The 26,034-nt window shown below is 38.3% G+C and overlaps 1 protein-coding gene across 1 annotated transcript in view; it reads left to right on the forward strand.

The window, feature by feature from the left end:
* The window catches only part of LOC134751381 (transcriptional activator cubitus interruptus), a 127,484-nt gene extending 104,411 nt beyond the window's left edge, over positions 1-23,073 (forward strand). The window contains exons 5-22 of the mRNA XM_063686739.1: positions 10,111-10,203; positions 10,563-10,766; positions 11,278-11,452; positions 11,903-12,046; positions 12,302-12,464; positions 12,897-13,091; positions 13,725-13,889; positions 14,238-14,355; positions 14,937-15,112; positions 15,938-16,036; positions 16,427-16,586; positions 17,053-17,173; positions 17,639-17,758; positions 17,920-18,010; positions 18,413-18,583; positions 18,801-18,938; positions 19,366-21,587; positions 22,251-23,073. Coding sequence (XP_063542809.1) covers positions 10,111-10,203; positions 10,563-10,766; positions 11,278-11,452; positions 11,903-12,046; positions 12,302-12,464; positions 12,897-13,091; positions 13,725-13,889; positions 14,238-14,355; positions 14,937-15,112; positions 15,938-16,036; positions 16,427-16,586; positions 17,053-17,173; positions 17,639-17,758; positions 17,920-18,010; positions 18,413-18,583; positions 18,801-18,938; positions 19,366-21,528 — 4,496 coding nt within the window. The 3' untranslated portion in view covers positions 21,529-21,587; positions 22,251-23,073. The remainder of the gene's footprint in view (positions 1-10,110; positions 10,204-10,562; positions 10,767-11,277; positions 11,453-11,902; positions 12,047-12,301; positions 12,465-12,896; positions 13,092-13,724; positions 13,890-14,237; positions 14,356-14,936; positions 15,113-15,937; positions 16,037-16,426; positions 16,587-17,052; positions 17,174-17,638; positions 17,759-17,919; positions 18,011-18,412; positions 18,584-18,800; positions 18,939-19,365; positions 21,588-22,250) is intronic.
* The last annotated feature ends 2,961 nt before the right edge of the window (positions 23,074-26,034 follow it).

Here is a 26,034-nt window from a genome sequence, read left to right on the forward strand (position 1 = left end):
AGTATGAAGTTTTTTGAAAAGGTGATTATAAAAATAGGTACATATAATGAACATGACATTATATCTGTTGGATGATCAATAATTATATCGTTTATTGTAGACTCTAGTTCTTCATAACGTGAAATAAGAATTGAAACGCGTTTAATTTATTAATAATATAATTGTGTTGCAAATCGGCGTTTCAATTCTTATTTCACGTTATGAGGAATTAGTCATCAAAGTGGTCCTTCGAGCCGGATCACTTTGATGACTCTAATTCCTCATAACGTGAAATAAGAATTGAAACGCCGATTTGCAACACAATTATATTATTAGTAAATTAAACGCGTATACGTGTTATTTCTTTGAAGGATATTGCAACGAAAAAAAAGCTTGACAATGGCCGCGCTTATATAGGTCGCAGAAAACCCGTAGCGCGCGATGTGTACAGCGCAGCGCCATCTACCATGAAATTGAGTATGCTTTCTTGCTTGCCGCAACATTTATATTAATAACGATATAGCGGAACGGTAATAAGCGTATAATATTACATTAATAATTTTTATATATCGTTATATTTAATTGTGTTTAAAAATAGTTTTTAGTGTACTATCGATATTTCAAACTGATTTTATCAAGCAGATACGTCTGCGAGCGATACTACAAATTTTTATATTAAAGGAAAATGGAAAAAAATAAAAATGAATGGAATGGATGGTGTCTTGCCCGAAGCGGTGAATTATTTTATTTTTCATCTGGTATAAAAATCTATACCAAAAGCCTAATATTAACCGTTTTAATCAGAGGTCCGTTTAAAGTGGTCGGTATCCAAGGCGTTCGGTAATCTTTGTGAATATTAGTGGAGACACTAAAAAATATAGTGATTTATGCTTTCCTTTAAGGGAGTTTTGGTAGAAACACCTCATTAGGGGAGGGTAGTTTGTAGTGTTAATTAGGTTGCCGGCTGCATGGTTTCCGTAATTGATATAGTCGCAGTTTTGGTGTAAATTTCAATCATACATTAACTAAAAACAATATTTATATTGACGAAGAAGAAGTAGGTGATTTCTGTGAAATACAATTATACAAAATACGATAACGCTTTTAAAGGTAATCTAACAAATAATAAAAAATTGCGGTGTGTGGTTCCAATTCGATTCCGAAACTTTCTTAAACTTTTAATAGTTTTGTATTCGAACCGAAGTTTTTCATTTCCAAAATGCAAGTTTCCTGTATTTTTAGTATAAGTATAAGTATATTTATAGTAATTGTAAAATACAAACTAAGTCTTTCTCTTATGTAGTTACTAGCCACGGACCTATTTATATGTTATTTTGTTATGAAACTATAGGTCTGATCTTTTTGTCTTTAAAATAAGTTCATAGACTATGTATGACTGTTTGTTTCTCAATAAATAAATAAAAAATCTATGAAATTTTCCTGAAATATCCTAGAACTGCCATTTTTGGAAACTTTCTGCAACTTACACTAGTGTGGCTACCACCAGTTTGGCACTGACGTACTTACTTTCTATGCATCTCGCTCGTACTGATATATTAGCGCGAGCGAGATGTTTAGAAAGTAAATTACGTCAGTATTGACACTGTCAGTGACTCATACGGTTACTGTTTGTATAGAATAGTCTTCAGGATAAGATAATCGTAAATCATAAACTAACTACGACTAGTACTAAAATTATAGCGCTTAAAATTATAAGCTCAACAGTCTTACAAATTACATATTTTGTTCAAAATAGGTACCGTGTACCGTTCACTGAATAGGGATGGAATAAAAATGTGATTTACCTGACAATTTCTTTAAAAATACCAAAGATAGATATAACTCCGTAATAGATGCATAGAGTCTAAGGAAAAAACGTGCTTCGAAAATCACGAAAATTTGATTCTCGATCAGATGGCGCCACTAGTTTTGGCCTACACTCGTATAGAGGGCGTTGACTGTTTCGTTTGTTATTTATAATTTTAACGCATACCAGTGAAAGAACATGGGTCAAAATCATATAAAAATAATTAATGCAAATAAAAAAATCATTTATCCATATTTAAATACATTTTATCGTATTTTGATAAATATTTATTTTTAGTTTTAAAGTGTGTCGACAGATGGCAGTGAATTTACTGGGGTTACAAAATTTACTATGACAGTACCGCTCTAGTATAAGTTACTCTATGAAAATACCCACATAAATTGTATTACTCGATTGAAAATAATCGCGAGTTTTGTGTAATACAATTCGTGTGGGTATTTTTTAAGAAATTGTCAGTTAAATCGCCTTTTAGCTTTTGTCCCTATTCACCCCAGCCATCCCTATTCACCCCGGTTGACGGTACCTACTTAAACTCCTAAAGTAATTTACACCATCTTACAAGAAGAGCATGATTAGTGAGAACGGGACGCATATAGCAATTATAGAAGAAATTCAAAACCAACAAGCTGCTCGCATATGTCTGTCTGTCCGTTCCTTCCGGTTGTTTTGATCTTAATTACTCGTTAAGAGTGCAGTTAACAATTAACGAAGGTTTAAAATAGATTTACAATTATTTATAGCTGTGGTTGATTTGATAGGGGAAAATATATTACGAGATAAGTAGGAAATTGGACTAATAAAAATATATACAGGGTAATAGTTACCTCTAGGTGTCCTGCGATCATAATGTTTACCTACAAATGTTTTTCATTAGACTAGCTATTTAAAGATAAAGATATATTTATTTGCAAAAATAAGTACAGTCAGCGATAAAAGCTTGTATCAAAAATCCTATATATTCATCTAAATTAGGTTTTAACCCCAATCAACTCTGAATATACCATTTAAATATAACAGCAGATCCAGTTTAACCATCTTTAATAACTGCCCTTAACTCGACCAACCAAATTAAATCATAACCTAAACGCGAGCCTTTAGAAAATTATCTTCAAAAAGCGGTTAAGAATTTCAAACATATAAAAGAAAGTAAACCTTATATATTAATACATAAAGTTGAAATAAGAGTAAACATACATCCACTTAGGCCGTTTTGAAAAGTTCATGATTAAAATTCGGTAGTGCAAGCTTCTTCGAAAAGGCAACAAGCTTAAAACGAAGGTTTTATGAATATATCTTATGGAATCCTTAAAATAAAAGATTGAAATATAAGTGTGTTTTAAGTGCAAATGAGATGGGCAAGTTAGTCGATTTGTTATTATGCTGTTAGATTTAATATCATGATGCTTGAGTCATTTTGCAGTGATTTTCGTTATTTTAGCACTTCAATGGGATAAATGGGATAATACATTATGATCACCTACTTATATTAGTCAAAGAAAAAGTAAAGATGGCATTATCACTACATATAGTACAAAACAAATTCGCTTTCCGCTGTCTGTCCGTCCGTCTGTCCCTATGTATGCTTAGATCTTTAAAACTACGCAACGGATTTTGACGATGATTTTTAATAGATAGTGATTCAAGAGGAAGGTTTACATGTATACTTTGTAAAAAAAATAAAATTGTAAAGGTTTTGTGTAAATTAGTTTAACTACCCGTGCGAAGCCGGGGCGGGTCGCTTAACTAGCGATGTTATAAATTAAGTAGATATGGTTAAATAATTTAATTTCAGTAAGTACCATTTCGTACCTTGTCAAGTTGTAACAGTGACAATAGTAAAAGGTCCCTAGCGACTTTCATATGGATTGTCACTGTGACAAGGTACTGATTTTTTTTTACTTTACTTCATTGTTTTGATATTAGGTATCTTATATATTCTATTCTGATAAACTACCCTGACAGCGTAAGTTAACGATAAACTTTTCGATGAAAGAAACTATTTTTAGGGTTCCGTTACCCAAAGGGTAAAAATGGGACCCTATTACGAAGACTCCACTGTCCGTCTGTCTGTCTGTCTGTCCGTCTGTCTGTCACCAGGCGTATGTCATGAACCGTGATAGCTAAACAGTTCAAATTTTCACAGATGATGTATTTCTGTTGCCGCTATAACAACAAATACTAAAAACAGAATAAAATAAATATTTAAGTGGGACTCCCATACGGCAAACGTGGTTTTTTTGCCGTTTTGCTACGGAACCCTTCTTGCGTTAGTCCGACTCGCTCTTGACCGGTTTATGAAATATTATTCAGTACTTGAAACTGAAAGGACAGCAAAGTATCAGCTACACGTTTGACATCTATATATACGATTTGACCTAACCTAACACCAAAATCACCGACTATAACAAAACACATCACCCGTGAAATATATCAACTCCTTCAAACTTAAAAAGCCATATCTATTTTTTAAGACCAATTCCTTGAAACTCACCTTTAAACCTCAAAACGACGTATCTTACCGAAGCTTGGCCGAAGCCTTTACATTTATCAACTCTATTTTAACGCATTAGGGTATAAATTTGTATACTTATTTGTGAGTGTATATATGTTTTACGTCCTTTTGTGATAATTGCGCCCGGGCACCTGATTCATAAAAACCTCGTTAGGCGGTTTTTTGCAACCTAACAAATTACTAACGAACTAATCGTTTTATGACACGTGATGTTATAATAAATGCTTTCGGTTTAGGTGAAACTGTTTTAGTTATTATCTTTTTTTAAATCTTCGCTCATAGTGAGATAATCTTACAGCTTTTTAGGCGCATATTTCTTGGTGATTAACCCAAGACTCGTCAGAACGCTGCATCTACTGTAGTGTTTATTCTCAAGTCATACGCTTATGGGATCGGGGGGCCTAGCCAAGATGACAACTGCATATTGACAAACGCTAAACAAAAAGAAAAAATGTAACGGGATGACAGATGCTATGAAACGTCACGTGCCCATTTTCATACCTTATTTAAGTTTCGACTGGCGTTTTCTATCAACGGTTGTCATGTTGGCTAGGCCCTCAGGCCTATGTAATGATGATTATAATAGATGCAGAAGGCGGTAATTCTGGACACGGCGCGTATAGTACGTCGGTTCCTCACTCTGCGGCCCTGACCACCGGCAGCTTGGGCCCTGTCCCGCCGCTGCCGGCGGCTCCCTAGGTTCGGTTTTTTATAATGTGTTTATGTATTTTTTGTATTGTTTTGTATGCATGTTGTAAAAAGCCTAAGAATATAGATAGGTAAATAAAATAAAATATAATAATAATGGACGTACAAAATTTCATTTCAAAAGCGCTTTAGGTATATTATGTGATTATATATGAAACTAAAATAAAGAGACGTAACAGAGAGGGACTTTAAGAGGGAAATTAAGTCTCACCTGTTCCTAATCTTTATCAATAGATATCGATAAAACCTTTGTGTGTGTCTTCCCACCCTAATTAAGTTACTTCTTTAGCGCGAAGCCATAAATTAACTATAAAGATAATCCGATGCTTACAATTAAGCGGCTCGAATATCAATTTATAACCCCCTTTGAATATTTAAAAGGCGCGGTCATAAAAAATACCTCGACATTACGAATTCAGCTCGTAACGCCTTCATCTCGCCGTCGAGCGACCGACGACCTAACATAACTTAAAGGCCCTGCTACAAAGTCGGCCCTAACAAAGCTATTCACGTCCATATTTTAACGCTAAACGTGACCAAACCTCAACCACTCGGAGATACTAATTTTACGCCCAATCAACGTTGATAAAAATTAATATGTCAGTCATATCACCGTTGGACAAAACACGTTCGACTATTTGAAAAAAGAACAGTCTATCGGATGAGGTTTTTGCGTGCGGTTACACCAATGTCGCCAGGGTGACCAGGCTATATGGAATTCGAAACGGACTTAGGTTCCGATCGATCGATTTTTTTACCTTTTTTCCTCAAAAAGGCAGCGTTTTCGGTTCTCATAGAAAATGAAGACATAAAAATGTTTGGAAGTCGAGCGGCGCGTCAAAAGGAGACCACATGCGTTTCGTGGGCAAGGGTTCGTTGGCGATTTTCGCTAAATTGGCGGTCGCTCGCGCCTCTCACCGCAAACCTATTATTTCGGGGCCGCTCAGAACACCAGCAAAGGAACGTGATTAACAAATCAAACCGTTTTTTACCTTTTTTTGTTAAAGCGATGCGTGTTTGTTTTTCGAGGTATAATATTTAACAAGTTATTATTATGGAAATTCGTGGCCAAAATGACGCCCCCGCGTCGAAAGTTCGGTTGAATCGGGTTGATGAATAACCGAAAATGTTATGTTCTCGGCGAGATGTTTACGCTCTCGGGTCGAATTGATTTCGTTTAGAAGTAACGAAAATGACTGGTAACGAGCCAAATATATCAGCTCGCTGACAGTTTAATTTCAAATTGGTGTGTTTATTAGACACTACTAATTTTAGTGGCGATGAGTTGTGAATGTTTCTGAGCGAGAGATTAATATTTTTATGCGAGTTTTATAGCGGATGTGGTGACTCTACGGATTTCGATGTTCGTGATCGATTATAAATGGACTTCTACAATTACGAAGGAATCCAATTAAAGTGTATCGTGGTATTAGGAGCAATTGATCATAAAACAGCGCCTTAAAGATAATTAACGCTGCGTTCACGACATAGACTTGATTGTAAATATTACGGTTATCAGTTTCTTCTTTTTTTTTATAAATAAACCTGTTTGTAATTTAGCCATGCTTTTTTTCCTTTAGATGTGTACAATCATAAAATTCCTTTCAATTTAATACTTATAATTATAAGGCTTCTTTAACAGCAATGTTATTTTTTTCTGTAATAATATTTTAAATCCTTAGTTTACCTTATTTGCAGCCCGATTAAATTCTCATAACATTTTTATTATTCAACAACCACTTTTTAATTCATCCATTTAAACTAACACAACCGCATTAAATTGGCCGCAAGTTTGTTCTCATTCGAAAAATTTACAATGTAACCCAAACTCGATTAATGGGTGACACCTAATAAGGTCCTATGCGGCTTTGGCTACCATATCCACATAAAACCTTGGTCAACCGAGCGCGGCACCACGAATTAATCGTGACAGGCTTTAGCCTAACAAAGTCTTAAATACTTTGAAGACAGTTGGTAGTTAACACCTTGTCGTAGTAAATGATATTGTGCCATTTTTGGACTCGGAGGTCAGCTCCCGAGAACTCGTAAACGTCATCTAATATTTATCACGCGGATTAAAGATGCGGCGTGAAATACTTGGTATATGAGTATTCTGATTCCTTTTAAATAACAGGGACTTTTAGCAGGGCGGCGGAACAGGTTTTAGGTTACTTTTCGTTCGTCTTCGGGTAAAAATACTATTTTATAAAAAAAAAACTGGAAACGTATGAAAACGTGGGATGATGATGATTGATAAAAAACTAACCTATATCCTCCCTCGAGCCTCAAACTATCTTCATACCAAATTTCATCTAAATTGGTTCAGTGGTTTAGGCGTAAGAGTTGACAGGCAGACAGACAGTTACTTTCGCATTTATAATATTAGTAGGGATCATCATAGGTATCTTCCTAATTTTACTATAGAGATTTTCAAACTAGCCACAAACATGAATTATATTGTCCTGCAGAGGAACAAGTATTTATACCTATTACTTCTACAATATACCAGCTAAAGCCACTCCTTGAGCGTGGAGCTTTAAGTGGCCAGTTTATATTCAAATAGGTCTAAACGATGACATCTCAATCTCGACTAGCCTTAGGTTAGACCATAAACTACTTCCAAAAGACACCGCACCATTGTGACGTTCAACGTGTAAAGGTACCTTATGGCGGGTGGCGCTTACATCACTATTATTCGTTAATAAGGCTCGTTACGCTTTAATTGCATTAAATTAATAATACGTTGCGACGCGACGTAAGCGCCGAATGCCATAAGGTACATTTACCCGTTTAGCCGTGGAACGTCACATAATATCGTCGGCTATGTGCGAAATGCGAGGAGAAGAGGCTAAGCGACGACGACGCACGTTGTGGCAAAGATGTTAGCTTTTGTAGACTGAACTTCATACTATTTGACATTTGAGAAAACTGTCAAAAAATACCAATGCGAAATACATGTATGGTGCGGCCACATAGTGCTTTTATAAAATATAATACTAGTGCATTTCCATTTCGTAGTTATATCCAACGACATTTTATTTTACAAGATTACATATTAGCCCTGCAACTCTATTTTGTTGATATCTATTTTATATTTAGATGCGTACAAGTTGTAAACGCAGCAATAATGAGGGTTTTATACTTACTCGACTAGTATGCGAGCGGAGCACATTCGCGTGTTGTGATTGCAAGTTATCGTACATGCTGCGTCTAGTGCCTAAGTGATCTGTGGATTAGGCGAACTAGCCTAAGCCGTTAACCTGTCAGTCTGTTTTCTACGCCCTTGAGTTCAAATATCGTCCTTATTGTATACGTAACAAGGTCGAAAACTTTTAAAATTATAAGGATTTATAGGACACACTGCGGTTTTATGCTAAATTATTTATTACAGTCGATAATTAGGTGACAAAAGCATAATCAATGAGTTAAAAAGCGACATTTATCTAGTTTCGTAGATGTATTGTATAGTTGACGACCGGTCTGGCCTAGTGGGTAGTGACACTGCCTGTGAAGCCGATGGTCCTGGGTTCGAATCCCGGTAAGGGCATTTATTTGTGTGATGAGCACAGATATTTGCTCCTGAGTCATGGGTGTTTTCTTTGTATTTAAGTATTTAGATATTATATATATCGTTGTCTGAGTGCCCATAACACAAGCCTCCTTGGGCTTACCGTGGGACTTTGTCAATCTGTGTAAGAATGTCCTATAATATTTATTTTATTAGTTTGACTTTATTTACAAATACAAATACAAAAAATTATTTCGTTACCAGGCATAGATGAAATATAGGATAAAACAATCGGTTTCACTTACAAATATGACACTTTGGTTAGCAGTAGCCCTCACACTAGGCCAAGCCTGTGTCGTGAGGACTAGAAAATTCAGTAGATTTATTAATAAGATGATGCGAAAAAATACAATTTTAATTTATTTATGAAAATCCACGTTGGTCAATAATTACTATGAATCCGACTGGAGAACCGACTGACGGTTAAAGTAGTAAGTTAGGCGCGCAAGAATGTCCACTTCACAGATAAATTATGTACGTTAATATTTAGTATGTATGCATGCCTATATATCTCCATAGGCATTGTCGTAAGATATCTGCAACATATTACACTCAAGAGCAATAAAGATGCGTTTATTATGTACAAAATTTCCATACAAAATGGCCCATTACGATTGCTCATCTCATGAGTCAATATTATAGGCGCCACGTGTTACCATTTTGACTTAATCGAGACATTTATCCATGATATAGCCAACTTAGGTCTTAATAGCGCATTGTTGACTCCAAATAATTGAGTTCTAAAGAATATTCAGCCATATTTGGCATCACAGTGTATTTTATTGGCCGCTTAGCGTCGTAAATTGATACCAATACTGACATTATGGTAATCGGATGACTTAATAATGACGGTATATACAGTGTAAATGGATAATATGATCATGTTTTGCGTTAGTGTTTCTTGTTTATTATTTGATATATTAATACACTAGCGACCCGCCCCGGTTTCGCACGGGTAGTTCAATTAATTTACACAAAACCTTTACAAATTATACATATAAACCTTCCTCTAGAATCAATCTATTAAAAAAAGCCGCATTAAAATCCGTTGCGTAGTTTTTAAGATCTAAGCATACATAGGGACAGACATACAGACAGCGGAAAGCGACTTTGTTTTATACTATGTAGTGACGCCCCACTGCAGTGACAGTTTACATAATGTTAATAATAATGTTATTCCAAATATTACCTACTATTGCGACCTTAAGATTGTTAACTTGTTATTCTGCACCGTTAGCCAGAAGTCAAACACACGCACACGTCACGCAAGCGGTGTGCCGTCTCCCATAAGGATCTGTATATTACAACGCGCACGCACACGTCACGCAAGCGGTGTGCCGTCTCCCATAAGGATCTGTATATTACAACGCGCACGTGTCTCCACACGCACCTGGTGTGCACAGTCCTTTAGTAGCCAGTTTTGTTCCTAGCACATCATCATCGTACAACAACAATGCTTACATTTTGTTGCAATAACCCATTCCTAATACTTATGTAATATTTTGTTTGCTTCAGGGTTAGAGTACCTAAGTGCGGCTCGGAGTCTTCACCCGGAACTACACGCTGGTAGCACGCTGGCTAGCCAAGACTTTCAACTTAGTTTAGAAGGTAAACTTATACTTACTTAAGTTTTTTCGACGATAGTAATAAGATATCGTTCAAAATATTCAGCAATAATATGGGTACTTATACATACTACATTTTTGTCTTTAGGGTCATGGAAGTGTATAATATGCGTGCTATTTTATGCAAGGCATTATTGCAGGTACCTACAATACAAAGGTTCCTGTAACATAAATAAATTACTAAGCTTTAAGCTGTGCAGTGGAAAACATGAAGTTAATTACTTTGCAAGCGTAGGCCTTAACGCTTGTAAGCATTCTTGGCACAACAACTCACAGCGCTTTTTATTCATGTAGTAAGTTTATGGCGTGCAAAGAATTAAACAACGTCTTTTCTCTTTCCAGGATCAAGAATAGCCTCTCCAACGCGCCTCAGGCTATCCGGCGGGGCGATAGGGGCCTCTGCAAATCGTAAAAGGGCGGTGTCCTGGAGTCCTTACTCTGCGGAGTCATTGGACTTGGCAGCGGTGATCAGGGCGTCACCGGCGAGCTTGGCTGTGAGGGCGCCTTCGGCTGCATCTACTGGGAGCTATGGCCATCTCAGTGCTGGTGAGCAATGTTGAGTTTATGCCCGTATTTGAAACAAAAGCTTCTATAGGTAAATGACATTATTACAAAGCTACAACTGTTTATTCCATTAAACTGTCAGTACATTGTGTAAACCTCGTTGTGGCAGGATGCCATTGATTTGGTCAGTCAATAAGATTTGAAAATTTAGAAAAAGTTATCTTTTCAATACTCAAAAATGAACTAAATAATAAGGTGTATAATCACGTCTAGTTGTTTTCTGTTAATAAAGACATCAATTAAAAATATTCGGAGACAACGGATTTTCACTTGCTGCCATACTGGCATACCTTTTTCACTACCTGAACTTTTGTACATAAATATTCGTTGGTTTATATCGATGAGCAGGATGCCAGTAAAATACGCATGCCACTCCCAAGTCTGATTGCTGCTAAATAAAAATAAAACAAAATTCCGTCTTCAAATCAAGCACATTTATTAAAAAAATTAGAATGATTAAAATAAATAAACTTATTAATTTCCTGAATTCCAGGCGCTATATCCCCCGCCCTATCGCTATCTCACGCGTCACTGGCGCAACAGCTGCTGGCGCGAGGCGGCGGCGGCGTGCTGGCGGGCGGAGTGATACTCGACCCTGCGCACCAGCAGGCTGCGGCCGCGGCCGCGCACCACGCAGCCCATGCGCACCTAGTGGCCGGGATACACAGGTAAGATACTATCGTACCATAGAAAATGCCAATCGTAATCGTTTGGCGTTTGCCGATGTGCGATTATCACCTTGGCCTTGCCTTACGGCATACAGGATTAGTACTATGCAGTTACACAAGTTGATATCTGCAGTGTTATATTCTGGAAGGTGAAGTGCTGCGTAATCCTTCCGGGAATGTCCACCTAGGGGCTAAGATAGACAGGTTCTTGGGAAGGGAGAAAGCTCAAGAAGTGTATGGCTGTACGTGCCAGTGGTCTTAAAACTAGGATGACGAAGTCCGGAGTGAAGGAGGAAATGTCAAAAAGTGGACCTCGAGCACTTAAGCTGCACAAACATTACGATGAGTAATTATGTCCGTACTCTGGCTCGTATGACTCAGTTCTTGTTTTGTCGAAGCCTAGTAGTTAAAATTTATAACTGGTCTTAAACTCTCTGTAATTCTTGACAGATCCCACATATCATCGCCCACGCAGCTCCTGATGGGAACTCCTGTGGACATCCGACAGGGCTTGGGCATGGATGGATCCCCTCCTCATCATCTGCAACAACCGCCGCAGCAGCCTGAAGTTACTAGCATCATGGAGGCCGATAGGTAAGTTATTCAGGTCACTAATGAACAGTGTTCATATTATAAGTACCAGTCTTCAGTATGACTTACGTTGCTTGATGAGAAGAGAAAAGCCTAATAGGAGTAAAAGGATTTTTATGCAATATTGACTGTTCCGCTTTTTCTCGCCCTGCTGGTAGAAGGCACTACTCAATAACTAATATACACACCTTAGATAGCGTTTCAATGTAACTTCGCTAAATAAAATAATGTAATTAATCCGATCTCCTGTTTTCACAGTGCTTCATCAGGCATGACACAGCGGAAGTCCCCACAGAGCCTGATGCATCGAGACAACCATCACAGCAACAAGCCGCTGTCCGCCGCCGCGGAGAGCACGGTCCATGACGGACTTGACTCCAAAGACGAACCCGGAGATTTCATCGAGACTAACTGTCATTGGGTAAGTATAAGTAACTCTTGCTAATGGAGTATGGAACATAAACAGGTTTTCAAGAACAAGTACTTCTTGGGCACTTAGTAAAATGCTTCATGGAGATTTAACCTTAATTATTTCAATCGTGGTTCCGTGGCTGGGTTGAGCAGTAGTAGAAACCTCGTACGTAGAAAAATATTGACGTTACACCAATGTAACTGGTAAGCAACGTGAAATACCACAGTACACTGCAACGGTATCATATGTGGCGTTCCATGCCTAAAGGATCCTTATGCTCAGTGTGCATGATACTTCACATATATCGCTCGATGGCATTTTCATAAACGGGAGGTGTGTGTTAGTGGACTGAATAAGAATAGCACTCGTTATAGTAGCTTTTGTTTGTCGTTCATCAGGATTTATAATGGTTTAGATCTAATAATCTGTTTATACTTCTAGGTGGACTGTAAACTAGAGTTCCCAACGCAAGACGACCTGGTTAAGCACATCAACACGGACCACATCCACGCGAGCAAGAAGGCGTTCGTGTGCCGCTGGGTCGGCTGCTCGAGGGACGAGAAGCCGTTCAAGGCGCAGTACATGCTGGTTGTGCATATGAGGAGGCATACTGGGGAAAAGCCACACAAGTGCACGGTGAGTCTTTTAACCTTTCCTAAATGTGTGGTGGTCAAAAATCGTGCGTTCAAACCTCGTTTGTGCTGTAAACCAATACGTGTTACTTTAAACCAAAACGTATGCACTTAAACGTCATTCACTCATTCATTACCTTTTTTGGACTAATACTCTATGTTGTTATAAGTGTTGTTAATCACCACATCCCTCCGGACTGCCATATTATATTGTTCTGTAGTGTGGATTAAGGGTAAAATGAGCGTTTCTTTTATTGTTTGTATTTTTTTTATGTGACTTTTTTTGTCTCTTTAGTGTTATTTCTAGTCAGGATCGCGAGCCCTTTTAATCCTTATAGGAGATAAAAAGTGTCCCATAATTTCCATACATTTTTCAAACTTTCCTTTTTGTCACCGCCATACAAAGTATATATTATGGGGAAATGGTTACACAATAGGAAAAAAACTGGGATATTTTTTTATTTCATTAAGATCGAAAGAGCACGTGATTCTGAGTAGAAATTTATAGAAAAATACAAAATTATTGAGTGGCATTTTTTTTAAGGAACGCTCATATAAATATTTTTATTTCCATATCATACCTTATAAGTACTAACTTATATGACTGAATAATAATAAACTGTAAATTCCTTTCTAGTTCGAAGGCTGCTGTAAAGCGTACTCCCGTCTCGAGAACCTGAAGACGCATCTCAGAAGTCACACGGGTGAAAAACCCTACACCTGCGAATACCCGGGCTGCGCTAAGGCGTTCTCCAACGCGAGCGATAGAGCGAAGCATCAGAACCGAACGCATAGTAACGAAGTAAGTTCTAAAATCAACTCAAAATATTTACAAGAAACAATAAGCCTTTTCGACAACTGAAATCAACCATACCTAATTGTTAGCCCCTTGTTCATTTGGAGTTAGACCTGATTAGACTCATCTAGATCTCCAACTCTTTTGAGTATGTTATTTTGGGCTAGTTGTACAAAACCACAATTGACGGGCTAATCAACGAAAATTAGCAGTGACCTATGAATTTTCCCATACAATAGTTTTGCTAAAACGTTTTAACTGTGACAGGCGGTTTGGTGCAACCGAACCTTAGTCTAAATTATTAACTATGTCGCTGCAGATCCGACGTACTAAATTTAACATACTTATTTTCAGAAACCCTACGTATGTAAGGCGCCTGGCTGCACAAAGCGGTATACAGACCCATCGTCTCTCAGAAAACACGTGAAGACTGTTCACGGTGCAGAGTTCTATGCCAGCAAGAAACACAAAGGTAAGTAATCCACACGTTGCGAGAGAAATTGTCATGAATTCATCGTCTTATGGTTCATATTTTGTTAAAGGTTGGACATCATGGCTATTCTTTATTATGGTAACTAAGAACCGAACTAGGTGTAAGGATATAATTCATAAAAGGTATAGATTTTAGGTTTCCGTACCCAAAGGGTAAAAAACGGGACCCTATTACTAAGACTCCACTGTCCGTTTGTCCGTCTGTCCTTCTGTCTGTCTGTCACCAGGCTGTATCTCATCAACCATGATAGCTAGACAGATGAAATTTTCACAGCTGATGTATTTCTGTCGCCGCTATAACAACAAATACTAAAAAGTACGGAACCCTCGGTGGGCGAGTCCGACTCGCACTTGTCCGGTTTTTTAGATGTTTTTGTAACACTCAAGAATTGTTTAGATAATTCGCAATTTTAAGATAGAATGAACAAAATTTACCATTCAAAATAATTAACATCAACGCTGGTACTTCGCACCAATGGTTTTCGTTTGCTACCGCTGGGTAGCAAACGAATTTGTTACAGTAGGTACAATACAATATTATAAAACTTTCTCCATTTCCAGGTTGCAGTCGTGGCGATGACTCTGCCGAGTCCGGCGGCGGAGGAGCCGGCTCTTCTCCTCGCTCCGAAGAGGGCGGAGTCCCCACCGGAGTCCGCGGGCACACGTCCTCGGCCTCCGTCAAGAGCGAGAGTCCCGCGTCGCCGCTCCCGCACGGGCTGCATACTCCGGCGCATCAGGTAAGTCGAGAAGAAGTTAACATCTTCATCGTCAAATTTTTAGTGACATAGGTTTCCATGGTACGCTTATTGGCTTTTTAAATCCGTGCGTTTCTAACAAACAAACAGGATTGTACTAGGTTTATTCTTGCGTAGTCCATTTTAAAAGCTCACCTCGTATAGATGGAATCATATCAATTGAGCTAATGCACTTACCTGTTTACTCAAAGAGTCTCAAGAATACAATGACATTGAGTGGTAAACCACAAATTAGGATAACTACCCTACTAGGAGTAAAAGCAGATTTTATCCTTGAAATGTTAGTATAGATTAACGACTATTTTTTAACAATAGGCTACAAAATACATTAACTAAATAATGGCTAACATAACTTTATTTGCATTTTACAAACGTCGACAGCCAAAACGAATGAACTCTGTAGAAAACCATTTGTTACAACATGTTTTTAGACCATTTTAACCCCATTCAACAAGGAATAAGGTTAAAAATTAAATATACATGCAATGCACTTCTAACTTATTTTGTAAGTAACTAGTTGGCGGCTACGAGAAAAAAAGCAGATAATAGCATTGTAATAATACAATGCTATTGTTAGTACACGTAAGTGTATTAGCTCAGTTGATATGATTCGATCTATACCTCAAACTAAAGCATGAATTGCAGTTGAGTGTTCATAATATAGAAGTGAATTCCAAAAATTGTGTAAGAAGATAAAAAGTAGCCAAAACTAGTGTCGTGATTATCATAAAGCATATTAGTATATTAGCATGAAGTTTTATTCGTATCAAATATGGTGTTATAATTAAGTTTTTTATTTATTTACAGTTGTCAGCTCAATGTGGCGGAGACTTGGACTTCGGCGGTTCTGGATTGGGTGGCTTCAGTGATGAAAATGGCGCTCCTTACTTCAGGCTAGACGGAGAGGTAAAAAACTAAAATCTATGACTTTTATTTTTCTTATTCTTTCATAATTCTCGTTATCCAATCGCTAGTTCTTTGTCGTTCAGTCATGATTGAGGATCAAGACCAATCACCAACTGTCTCTATTTGACGCAGCTATATATTATGTGTGCTATTGTGTGCTGGCCTTTGTAATAAATCACGGGATCCAACCATGGACCCATTGGCCTTAAATTTTGCCTTGAATTATTACTTCCAAATGACTAGAAGTACCGTCGTCCACACTATTAATAATAAATCCAAAAAACCTTATTGCAAAGTCATAAGATCCCTCGATTGTCAGTTAAGACTGATTAAATATGTATCTATTTTGAAATAACAGTGTATCAAGTACATGGTATGATTTATTTCCAGGTGGAACAAGAGGTCGTGGGTGAAGTAGGCCAGCTTCCTCTAATGCTGCGCGCCATGGTGGCCATCGGCGAGCCGCGGCACCACCATATGCCGCGCTTGCAGAACAAGATGGCGGTCAATCGTCTCATGCCGCCGGGGCATGGCGTTGACTTGGGAGGAGGTAAGATATATTAAATTAAATTCTGTCGACCAGGCAGTGATCTATTGCGGCGGCCCTATAAAGTTCATTACTAATGCCCGTTGAATGCAGGAAATTCTATATTCTTTGGGCTGTAATGTTCTGTACCTTATAAGGTTACAATACTTATGAGCTTTTATGGGTAAGGACCGAATGATTTCAGTTCTTCCGCTGCTAAATATCAGTTATATTCCGTATTTTGTACATCTATTCTGGTTGATATTGCTGAATTATATGTGGATTAAAGAAGGTCCAGTTGAACCGGTTGTACATCACCTTCATACGTATTTTTGGATTAGCTCTAACAGCCTTAACCATTTTCCTGACAGTAAAAATCAAATCAAAAACCCATGTTTGAAGTATCAATCGTCTCTACCTTGATAAGAGTTAAGTCGCTCAAAGAAATTAACCAGCATCTGGACTTTTCACAAAATGATTTAAATTCTAGCTGCCGCACCGGGCCGCACGGACCTCGGGAACACGAACGTGGGTGCAGATATCAAGACGGGGATGCCGAACACGAGGCGGGACTCTGGAATATCGTCCGGCAGTAGCCTTTATAGTGCAAGGTTTGTTTTTCCTGATATCACCATACATTTCGAATCAACCATCAACACTTCTTTTCAGTCTTTATCTCTGTGTGAGTCAAAAAAATTAAGTCATATCTATCTAGTCTCTTTCAATGTCAAGTCAGTACATTATGTCTAAATTTGCCTCTCCGCCCGACTTCGTCCCGTACAAAAGTCCCCCCCCCCCCTTGGATAAAAAAAAAGATCGTTTACAACATAGGGGTAAGGGGTTTACAACATTTGAAAACTATATACCTATATACCTGAGGTCTTTACGCTGTGCGATGTCTTCTAGTATCTAAGTAGGTACTAACTTTAAACTCAATTTTTTTCCGACGTAACCTAAGAATTCTTGCGTCTGTACTTCTGTCTTCTGCGTCACCATTAAAATATTTTATTTTATTTCCCACTTCTTAAAGCTGTAGATACCTCAAAAAATATTCATGAACATATTTGTATTCTCAGATCCTCGGATATCTCCCGTAAGAGTAGCCAAGCGTCCGTAGTGGGCGCGGCGCCGGCGCCGGCGCGCCTCGTACCGCACACTGGGGTTTATGACCAGCTGTCTCCGGATAGCAGCCGCAGGTAACACTTCATTATTACCACATGCTAGTCTCGACCGTACGGTTTCACGTTAAAACCGATTATTAATTTTATCAGTTTCTTGCCTTATTAACAGCATCCGCTGTTTTAGAGATATTTGGAAATATGAACAACGCCTTTAACATGTTTAAACATTTTTACAGATCTAGTCAAGTTTCATGCGTGGGATACGCACCAGCGCCTTCCTCTGCTCTCGCCGCCGTCCAAGCCGTCCGGACGTCCCAGGGCAATCAGGTGAGAACTTTTTACTCGAGTTACATTTGAACTGTCACATGTCTCATGTTACTTCAATAGACTTGACACTAGTTCCTGTGATAAATAATAGGTGTAAAAGCCAGATAATTGAAACAACTTCAAAGAAAGATTCAGGGGCAAAGACCGCAAGAAAATAGACGCAACTCTAAGCTCAAAAATCTTTGGGCGCACATGGTTCATGGTGAACATTTGGATGATGATCATTATCACACGCCGATGTGTCTATGTCTAGTCCGTATCTGGATCTGGTCAGCAAATTACACAAAACAAAGAAACCGAATACAATTATTGACTAGGTATTCCTAAAATAATAGGTTATATGATTGTGTATTCCTGATTTTTGTTTAATTATTGTAATTCTAAAACTGTTATCGATTTTAGGCGGTCCTGCTCCGCGGGGTAACGTGTTCAGAGGTGCGCGCTGAGGAGCTGGCGCTGGAGCTGGACCCCAACGTCCAGGTCAAGGAGGAAGCCAGGAGACTCTCGGAGCAGTCCAACCTGAGTGATCAGACGCAGAGCTACCAGCCGTACCCCTGCGGGACTGATGACGTGGTAAGTTTTTTTTTAATGTAGATGTGCTGGTTTTTGGGGTAGGTACAGTCAGTTGCTGAAGTGGCTAAGCGGGCCAGGTATCCAAAATTACCTGCACACGCTTTTATTATCTTAACAACTAAGTTATATTCAGTTCATTTTGAACCCAACATTAAATCGAACGGAACCTGTTTAGTCCTGTGTTAACCTTATTCCTAATAACTGATTCACTTACCAGGGTGACGCCCCATTCCCGTTCAAAACGGAGGATGAGCACGAACCGGTGTACAAAGAGTCGCGCTCCAACTCCACCAGCACGGTGGTCGTCACCACGGCGCAGGTGCACCACCCCAACCAGGAAGTCAACCTCGAACAGGTAATATAACTACAAGCCTATATAGTATCCCACTGTTAGGTAAAAGTATCGATTTCCATCCATCCCGGCTTGTAATTTCCGGCTAGTCTTTACCTTCGCTTTGGTCGGCCTGCAAGCGCATCTTGCGGTATTCACTCTGTGGTTATTTTAATCTGTGGGTATAGGTAAGATGTATGCAGAAGATATGGCCCGCCCATGCAGTCCCACTAGTCAAACGTGTCATATAACATATCTCTTCGCCATATACAGTATCTTCAATGGGGGTCAGCTACCTCATCCCTAGACTAAAATAGTATTAGACAACCCTTACGAGATACCTAGGTTCAAATAGAATTTGAATGTATCTGTTTTGTTCTGATTTTTAAACGTTCTGTTTTGATGTCGGTCGCAGAAGGAGAAATGTTAAAACTTTCTGTTTTGTTTATAGGTCGCAGAAGGAGAAATGGTGGAGAACAAGCTGGTGATACCAGACGAAATGATGCAATATCTTAACCAATCAATATTGGGAACCGACTCGGTAGCACCAGCCAAGAACGACTCCACCACCCCGCCCGACCCCGAGGCCGACAAGGACCAAGACAGTGCAACCAAAGACAATGCCACTCGCGACCAGAACGCTAACAATTCTAGTGACAAAATAAGTGACGTAGCGACCAGTGACGATTCTCTACTCAAAAATCTAGGTGCCATAGGTAGTGATCTCAATATAAGTGATATTCCAGTCGATTTAAGGTCGTTAGACGTTAGCATGTCGGGCAACAGCGGCTCTTTACTAGCCACGAAGTCGCCCGATGACAAGAACCCGTTACAGGAACAGGTTATACCCGAAGTCCCCACTGAACAGTGCGAGGACAATAAAAAACCACCGACAAGCAATGTCTCTACAAATCCTTTGCAGTCTTTGCAAACTATGGCGGCGAGTCAGCCAGAGCCTAATAGGATGAGAGCGAATCTTCTACCTCAGAAACAGAACACGACGATGAGTCCAAAAACCATGGTTATTACTCCGCAGACGGTTATGAGTCCACAGACTTTGCCTCATAGTATGCTGAGTCCGCAGAGCTTACCTCATAGCGCTATGAGTCCACAGAGCGTGATGAGTCCGCACAACATACCCCATAACGTCATGAGTCCACCCAGTGTTTACAACGTTATGAGCCCTCAGAGTGTTATGAGCGTCATGTCCCCACAGCACAATGCTATGAGCCCACAGAGTATGCAGAGTTTGATGAGCCCTCAAATGCCGAACCAGATCATGATGAGTCCGCGACACAATAACATCGGCAGCCCTATGTCTCAAAACATGCTCAGTCCAGCCGTCAACATAGCGAGCCCTATGAACCAAAATATGCCGAGCCCCATGAGCCATGGCATGCCCAGTCCGATGCATCCCAGTCTACAAAGCCCTATGGCTCAAAACGTGACGAGTCCCATGATGCAAAACATGCCCAACATGCCGATAAATCCTCCCCAAAACGCCAACCAAAACATGCTGATGAACATGAACATGAATCAGCCGCATATGCAAGGCATGCCACCAAACTACCCACAAAACCGACAAAATTGTAATCCTAAAGCCGTTAGCAAAAACTATAACAACGTACAAAATCAATATCAAAACCAAAACTACAATCAAGCACCCGCCTATCCCGTCCAAAACCAGCAGAATGGTAACAATATGCGTCAGCAAAACATGCAGCAATATCAAATGCAACAATTTAACCAGAATCAGATGCCTGGAATGCAACAAATGAACCAAAATCAGCCCAATATGATGTACAATAACCAAATGATGCCACCCAATTATCAACCACCGATGAACTACCCTAATCAGCAGAACCAAATGCATCAAATGCAAATGTCAAGGTCTTCAGTAATGAGCGTGGACAACAGCGGCAATATGGCGCGAGGGACTTTAAACAGCTACTGCGAGCAACAGAACCAGTGTCCGCCCATGCAAAACAATCAATACAACCAGAACATGCAATATCCACAACCTCCTCCTTACAATGCTGTGGTAAATGCTGCCAATGTTATGGGCCCGCCTCCACCTAAAAACAATCATCAATACAATCAAGCCATGATGAATAACAATCAATATTACAATCACCAGAGACCCTACATCCAGTGGGACTATCCCGGTAATCAGTTCAATAAACACAACATGCAAAAATCCGCTCAGAACTCTGTGAACATGTCTACTGGAAGCCAGAAGCCTGTGAACGGTGTCAGACCACAGATCAATTGCAATCAGATGGTCAAGAATGGAGAACAACAGACTGATTGCAGCATGAATAGTTTAAGAAGTCAGAATAATCAGGCCAGCGATGTTCAAGTCTGGGACATATCGCAGTCGCAGATTGAAGCCACGAATGCGAGGAAGAAGAATCAGAACGCTAGTACGATGCGGCAAGAAACCTATCAGAGGACGCTGGAGTACGTTGAAAACTGCGAAAACTGGAAGAGCTCCGAAATGGTCTCTAGCAGCACCCATCCTCTGCAAGGTGGCGACAACATGGTTGTGAACGATCTCCAAACATCCTTGTCTTCGTTTTATGAAGAAAACCAGTACCTCCAGATGATCCAATAGTTGTAATTTTTATTGAATTTAGTGCTTTATGTGTTCACGTTAAATGATTCGGTCAAATTGTGTTTTTTGGAAAATAAATTATAGCCAGCTGGAAATAAATGTAGTATGATACCTTTGGGTATGGTGCTTTACGCACACTAATGTCCCATCCCCTCCCCCTGACGCAACTCCCCCTTTTAGCATGAAATATGTTCCGGTTGACAGTTTCTTCTTTTTTGGAAAGTATACAATATAGGAAAAAAATGTCAATGAAATAAATAATCCTTCTTAAATTTTTTACAAAAAAGGGTTTATTAATTTGCTATTAATTGCTATGATGCACCATATTTATGTTATAGCTAGATGAACTTCGACAAAATTTAACCATTTAACAAGCTGGTTCCATAAGATTTCTGTCAGTACTATCACGTATTATGTTATATTGAATTTCAACAAGTTAAGGTACCAAAAAGTTGCATATAACCTTTTAAAAAATGAATAAGGATTATTTGTTACCTTGACACTTTTAAACTTTTCTCAAAAATTAAAAATAAACCGTTAAACGGGACATATTTCATGCTAAAAGGGGGGGTTGCGTCAGGGGGAGGGAAGGGGACGCTAGTGTGCGTAAAGCACCATACCCAAAGGTATCATCTACATTAATTTCATGCTGGCTATAATTTGTTTGTCTTCCCCATACATTAGAACATACTTGTCCGAATCAAGTCGAATTTAGATCTGAGAATGGTGCATCTAAAACTATGGTTGTTAAACGAACTTATGCAATGTAGACTGATTAATTATAAATATCTAAATTTAGGCTCAAATGTTTCAAGTACATTAGCGTAAAAGGTTTTTGACAAAAGACAACCACATAAAATATTGTACATAATGTAAACTTTGTTAAAGTATGTCTTCCATCTTAAGTAAGTACAATATTGTATGAGAATTGATGCGATATTTTTATATTGTAGATTTATGTTAGTTTAGGATGTACATAGATTGTACATAGGATTTTAAAACTTGCTACAAGGGAAATTTTGTCAACAGTGTGCCTTAAATTTCTACGTGTTTTGAACTAATTATGTAGCAATATTAAAATATTCCTATAATGTTTTATAAAGACTTGCGGTCAATAACTATTTAGGTGCAACTAAATTGACTTAACATGCAAGTGACCTTTGAGATTATTAGACAATAATAGAATCAAATATAACAAAATCTGTACAAAACATTTTCTAGAATTTTTACCGTTTGTTGAAATTTTTGTGTAACACTACTTAAGTTTAAGTAAATGTACTTTTTAATGTTAGTTTGTAATTAAAGCAATATTGTGCTTCGAGACATCGAATCTCCTAGTTTTTATATTTTATTATGAGATTACTAGACTAAGATTTTTGTAAGTTTGTTAATTTTTATTATTTAATGCAGACAAAATGACCGCACAAATGATTGTAATAGATAAACCGTATTTCGTAATAACTTATTGTTTTTCTGTTCTCGCCACCGCGAACATCTGTGAACAATATTTTTATGAAACTATTAAATAAAACATCCTATCATGAAGCTTACTGCATTTATTTTTAACCTAGTTTCTTCGCTCCCGTGTCATTAGATATTTCGATACATACACTCGGTAATAACATATACTAATCTATGCACACACTATCTAGGCAAGCTTTAACATGCATCTAGAACTGTTTAGTCTTAACAGCATTTTTGTTTCTTTTCATAATCCCTATTACTAATATTATAAATATGCGAAAGTAACTCTGTCTGTCAGTCTGTTACCTCTTGACGCTTAAACAGCTGAATCGATTTAGATGAAACTTGGTATTGAGATAGTTAGCCCGGGAAAGGACATGGAATCATCAATATCATAATTCTACGCAGGCAAAGTCGCGGGCAGAAGCTAGTGTAGATTATAGTACCAAAACTCTCCTTAACCTGTAAATTAACAAGAGAACCTCTTTATTCTCTCTCCTGACGGTTGATGCAAAATTAGTTTTTGCTCTATGTCGTTTGTTTTATATACTAAAGCTATATAAACTAATTACAGACCTAGATATACTTCATGTCATTGTACGTGCAAAGTTTCATTACAATCCAACACGTCGTTTTAAAATGAGAGCGAGACTCCGTTTATATGGAAAGGTGAAATTCAGCCGAGCTTGCCGGGGACTCTTATCTAGTAAGAATATTGTTTTTAGTTTTCTTTTGAGGTTTTCCGAAGATGCTGGCCGGACATTTGGCCAACCAACACCCTTTCTAGAGAAATCTTGTTTCTAGCTTTAACACAAACTAGATGTCAATCGATAATGGTATGGAACGTACAGAGGACGCCAAGAAACTACGGCGAACTAACGATAGCGCCATTTATCTTGCAGGCTGCGCCATCTATCGGGGTGTTTGGAAACTATACTGTAATAGTCACCTCACCTGTAGTTACTTTAATAGGGTATTTGACAACATTAAAAATATATAACGAATTGCTGTCATCCTGAAAGATAATAAACTAATAAAGTATATTTCACTATATTTGAATGTAAATTATGTTTAGTTTTTGGAATATAAACGAAAGAAAATTTAAAAAATTTTGAAATTTCATCAGGTACGTGAACGCTCTGTGATTGGTCAACGCTCGGATGACGTCACACGCGCGTAAACATTCTTGATTGCCTTGAGTGTTTTAACTGTTTTATTTGTATTTAGTTAATTTTAGTTATTGTTCCACAGTTTTCTGATATATTCCGATTTATCCGTATATCTAGTAGCACAATATTCATAAGAATCTCAAAATGGAGCCGAAATATGTGAAAGCTGATAGCGACAACCTACCAGACAGACGCATCAATGGTTGCACTTTACTTTAAAGATAATCCGGATTACTATGCTGCGGAACTTAGAAATGTAAAAACAGTATACGAGTATACGTAAAAATTGTTTGTTTACGAACATTTCGATTTCGATGATACAAATACGACGACGATATATATATATAGAATACGATGACGAGAATAGTATCTCCATACTGCACTTTAGTTTGAAAGAAAAAGTATGCTACTAACTACCTACTAATGCTGAAAGAGCTATGTTATGAGGTTATGTAGTAATACATTAAATACCTAGATCTTGTTTCGTTAAATACAACAAAATCCGCTTATATAAAAATATTACTTACATCGAAGTGGTCTTCACACATAAAAACATTTGTATGCGCTAAAATGCTCTTTGGGTCTTTTCGCGCTAGTTTTAACCACATTTTTCTTTTTTTGGGATTCGTTGGAACGGAAACAAACAATTTATCTGGATTTTTTATAGTCGTACTTGAACATTGCGGCACTATACACCATTTATATACCATTTTACAGTGAAATAATCAATTCAATGCATATAAACCATAAGATTTACTAAGGTCATTGACTGAGTTTACTCGCGTGTGACGTCACACGTGTCACGTGATTAGCCCCTTTGCAAAAACAGCGTTTAAGGCGCGTTCAAAATAAATAAACTTTAACATTGATTTTTTTATATTTAATACAGGAAATTTCACGGAAATATCAATGTAGTGTAATTATTAAGTCATAAACAATCAATTAAAACCATTTTCAAAAATTAGTCAATTAGTCGCCTATTCCGAATATTCCGATCCGATCTTAAAAATTTAATATTCAATTTCATAAATTTCTGTGATACCAAATACCTATTGGTTTCTGAACAAATGACATACGTTTTTTTAGATTCGTTTAAGATTAGATGAAACTTGGTATTGAGATAGTTAGCCCGGGAAAGGACATGGAATCATCAATATCATCATCCTCATAATTCCACGCAGGCAAAGTCGTGGGCAGAAGCTAGTATAGATTATAGTACTAAAACTCTCCTTAACCTGTAAATTAACAAGAGAACCTCTTTATTCTCTCTCCTGGCGGTTGATTAAAGTTCTACAGGCGTATTATGGATGACTTTACCCACGTTGATAAAATAACTGTCACTTTTCACACCGCGGGATAGAAAGTGACGAACAACGTTTTATCACGCTATCACATAGACAAGAACGACCATCATATCCGTACTGCTCTGAAAAAACAATATAGGGAATATTACGCGAAACTCTGCGTGGGGGGCGCCAGGGCGGCACTACCACAATCTGAGGGTCTATCGTGAAACAAGAAAATTTCGTTATCTAACATCTCTGTCACTTACAAACCGAGCGATAAAGAGGCAGATAGCGCCTTTTTGGATTCGCGTTTTCCGGTAGGTCCGCTCGGCTGTAAGCAAACCGCCTTGATGCATCAATGTCATATTTTATTATCTCTGAAAACTTGTCAAAAACCTGTTAAAGGTACAGTATGTATGTTACTAAAAAGGCTAGTACTGCACTCTGGTGGCAGAACATTGCAGTAATATCCCCTATTCAGCTTACCGATCAAATTCGCGAAGACTCCGCAGACTCGCGAAGACTCCGCAGACTCGCGAAGTCACGAAAGTCTCTAAATATTATGGGACCAAAGCTTTATAACTCGT

This window comes from Cydia strobilella, chromosome 22, assembly GCF_947568885.1.
Source record: "Cydia strobilella chromosome 22, ilCydStro3.1, whole genome shotgun sequence".
In the NCBI taxonomy this organism is placed as follows: domain Eukaryota; kingdom Metazoa; phylum Arthropoda; class Insecta; order Lepidoptera; family Tortricidae; genus Cydia; species Cydia strobilella.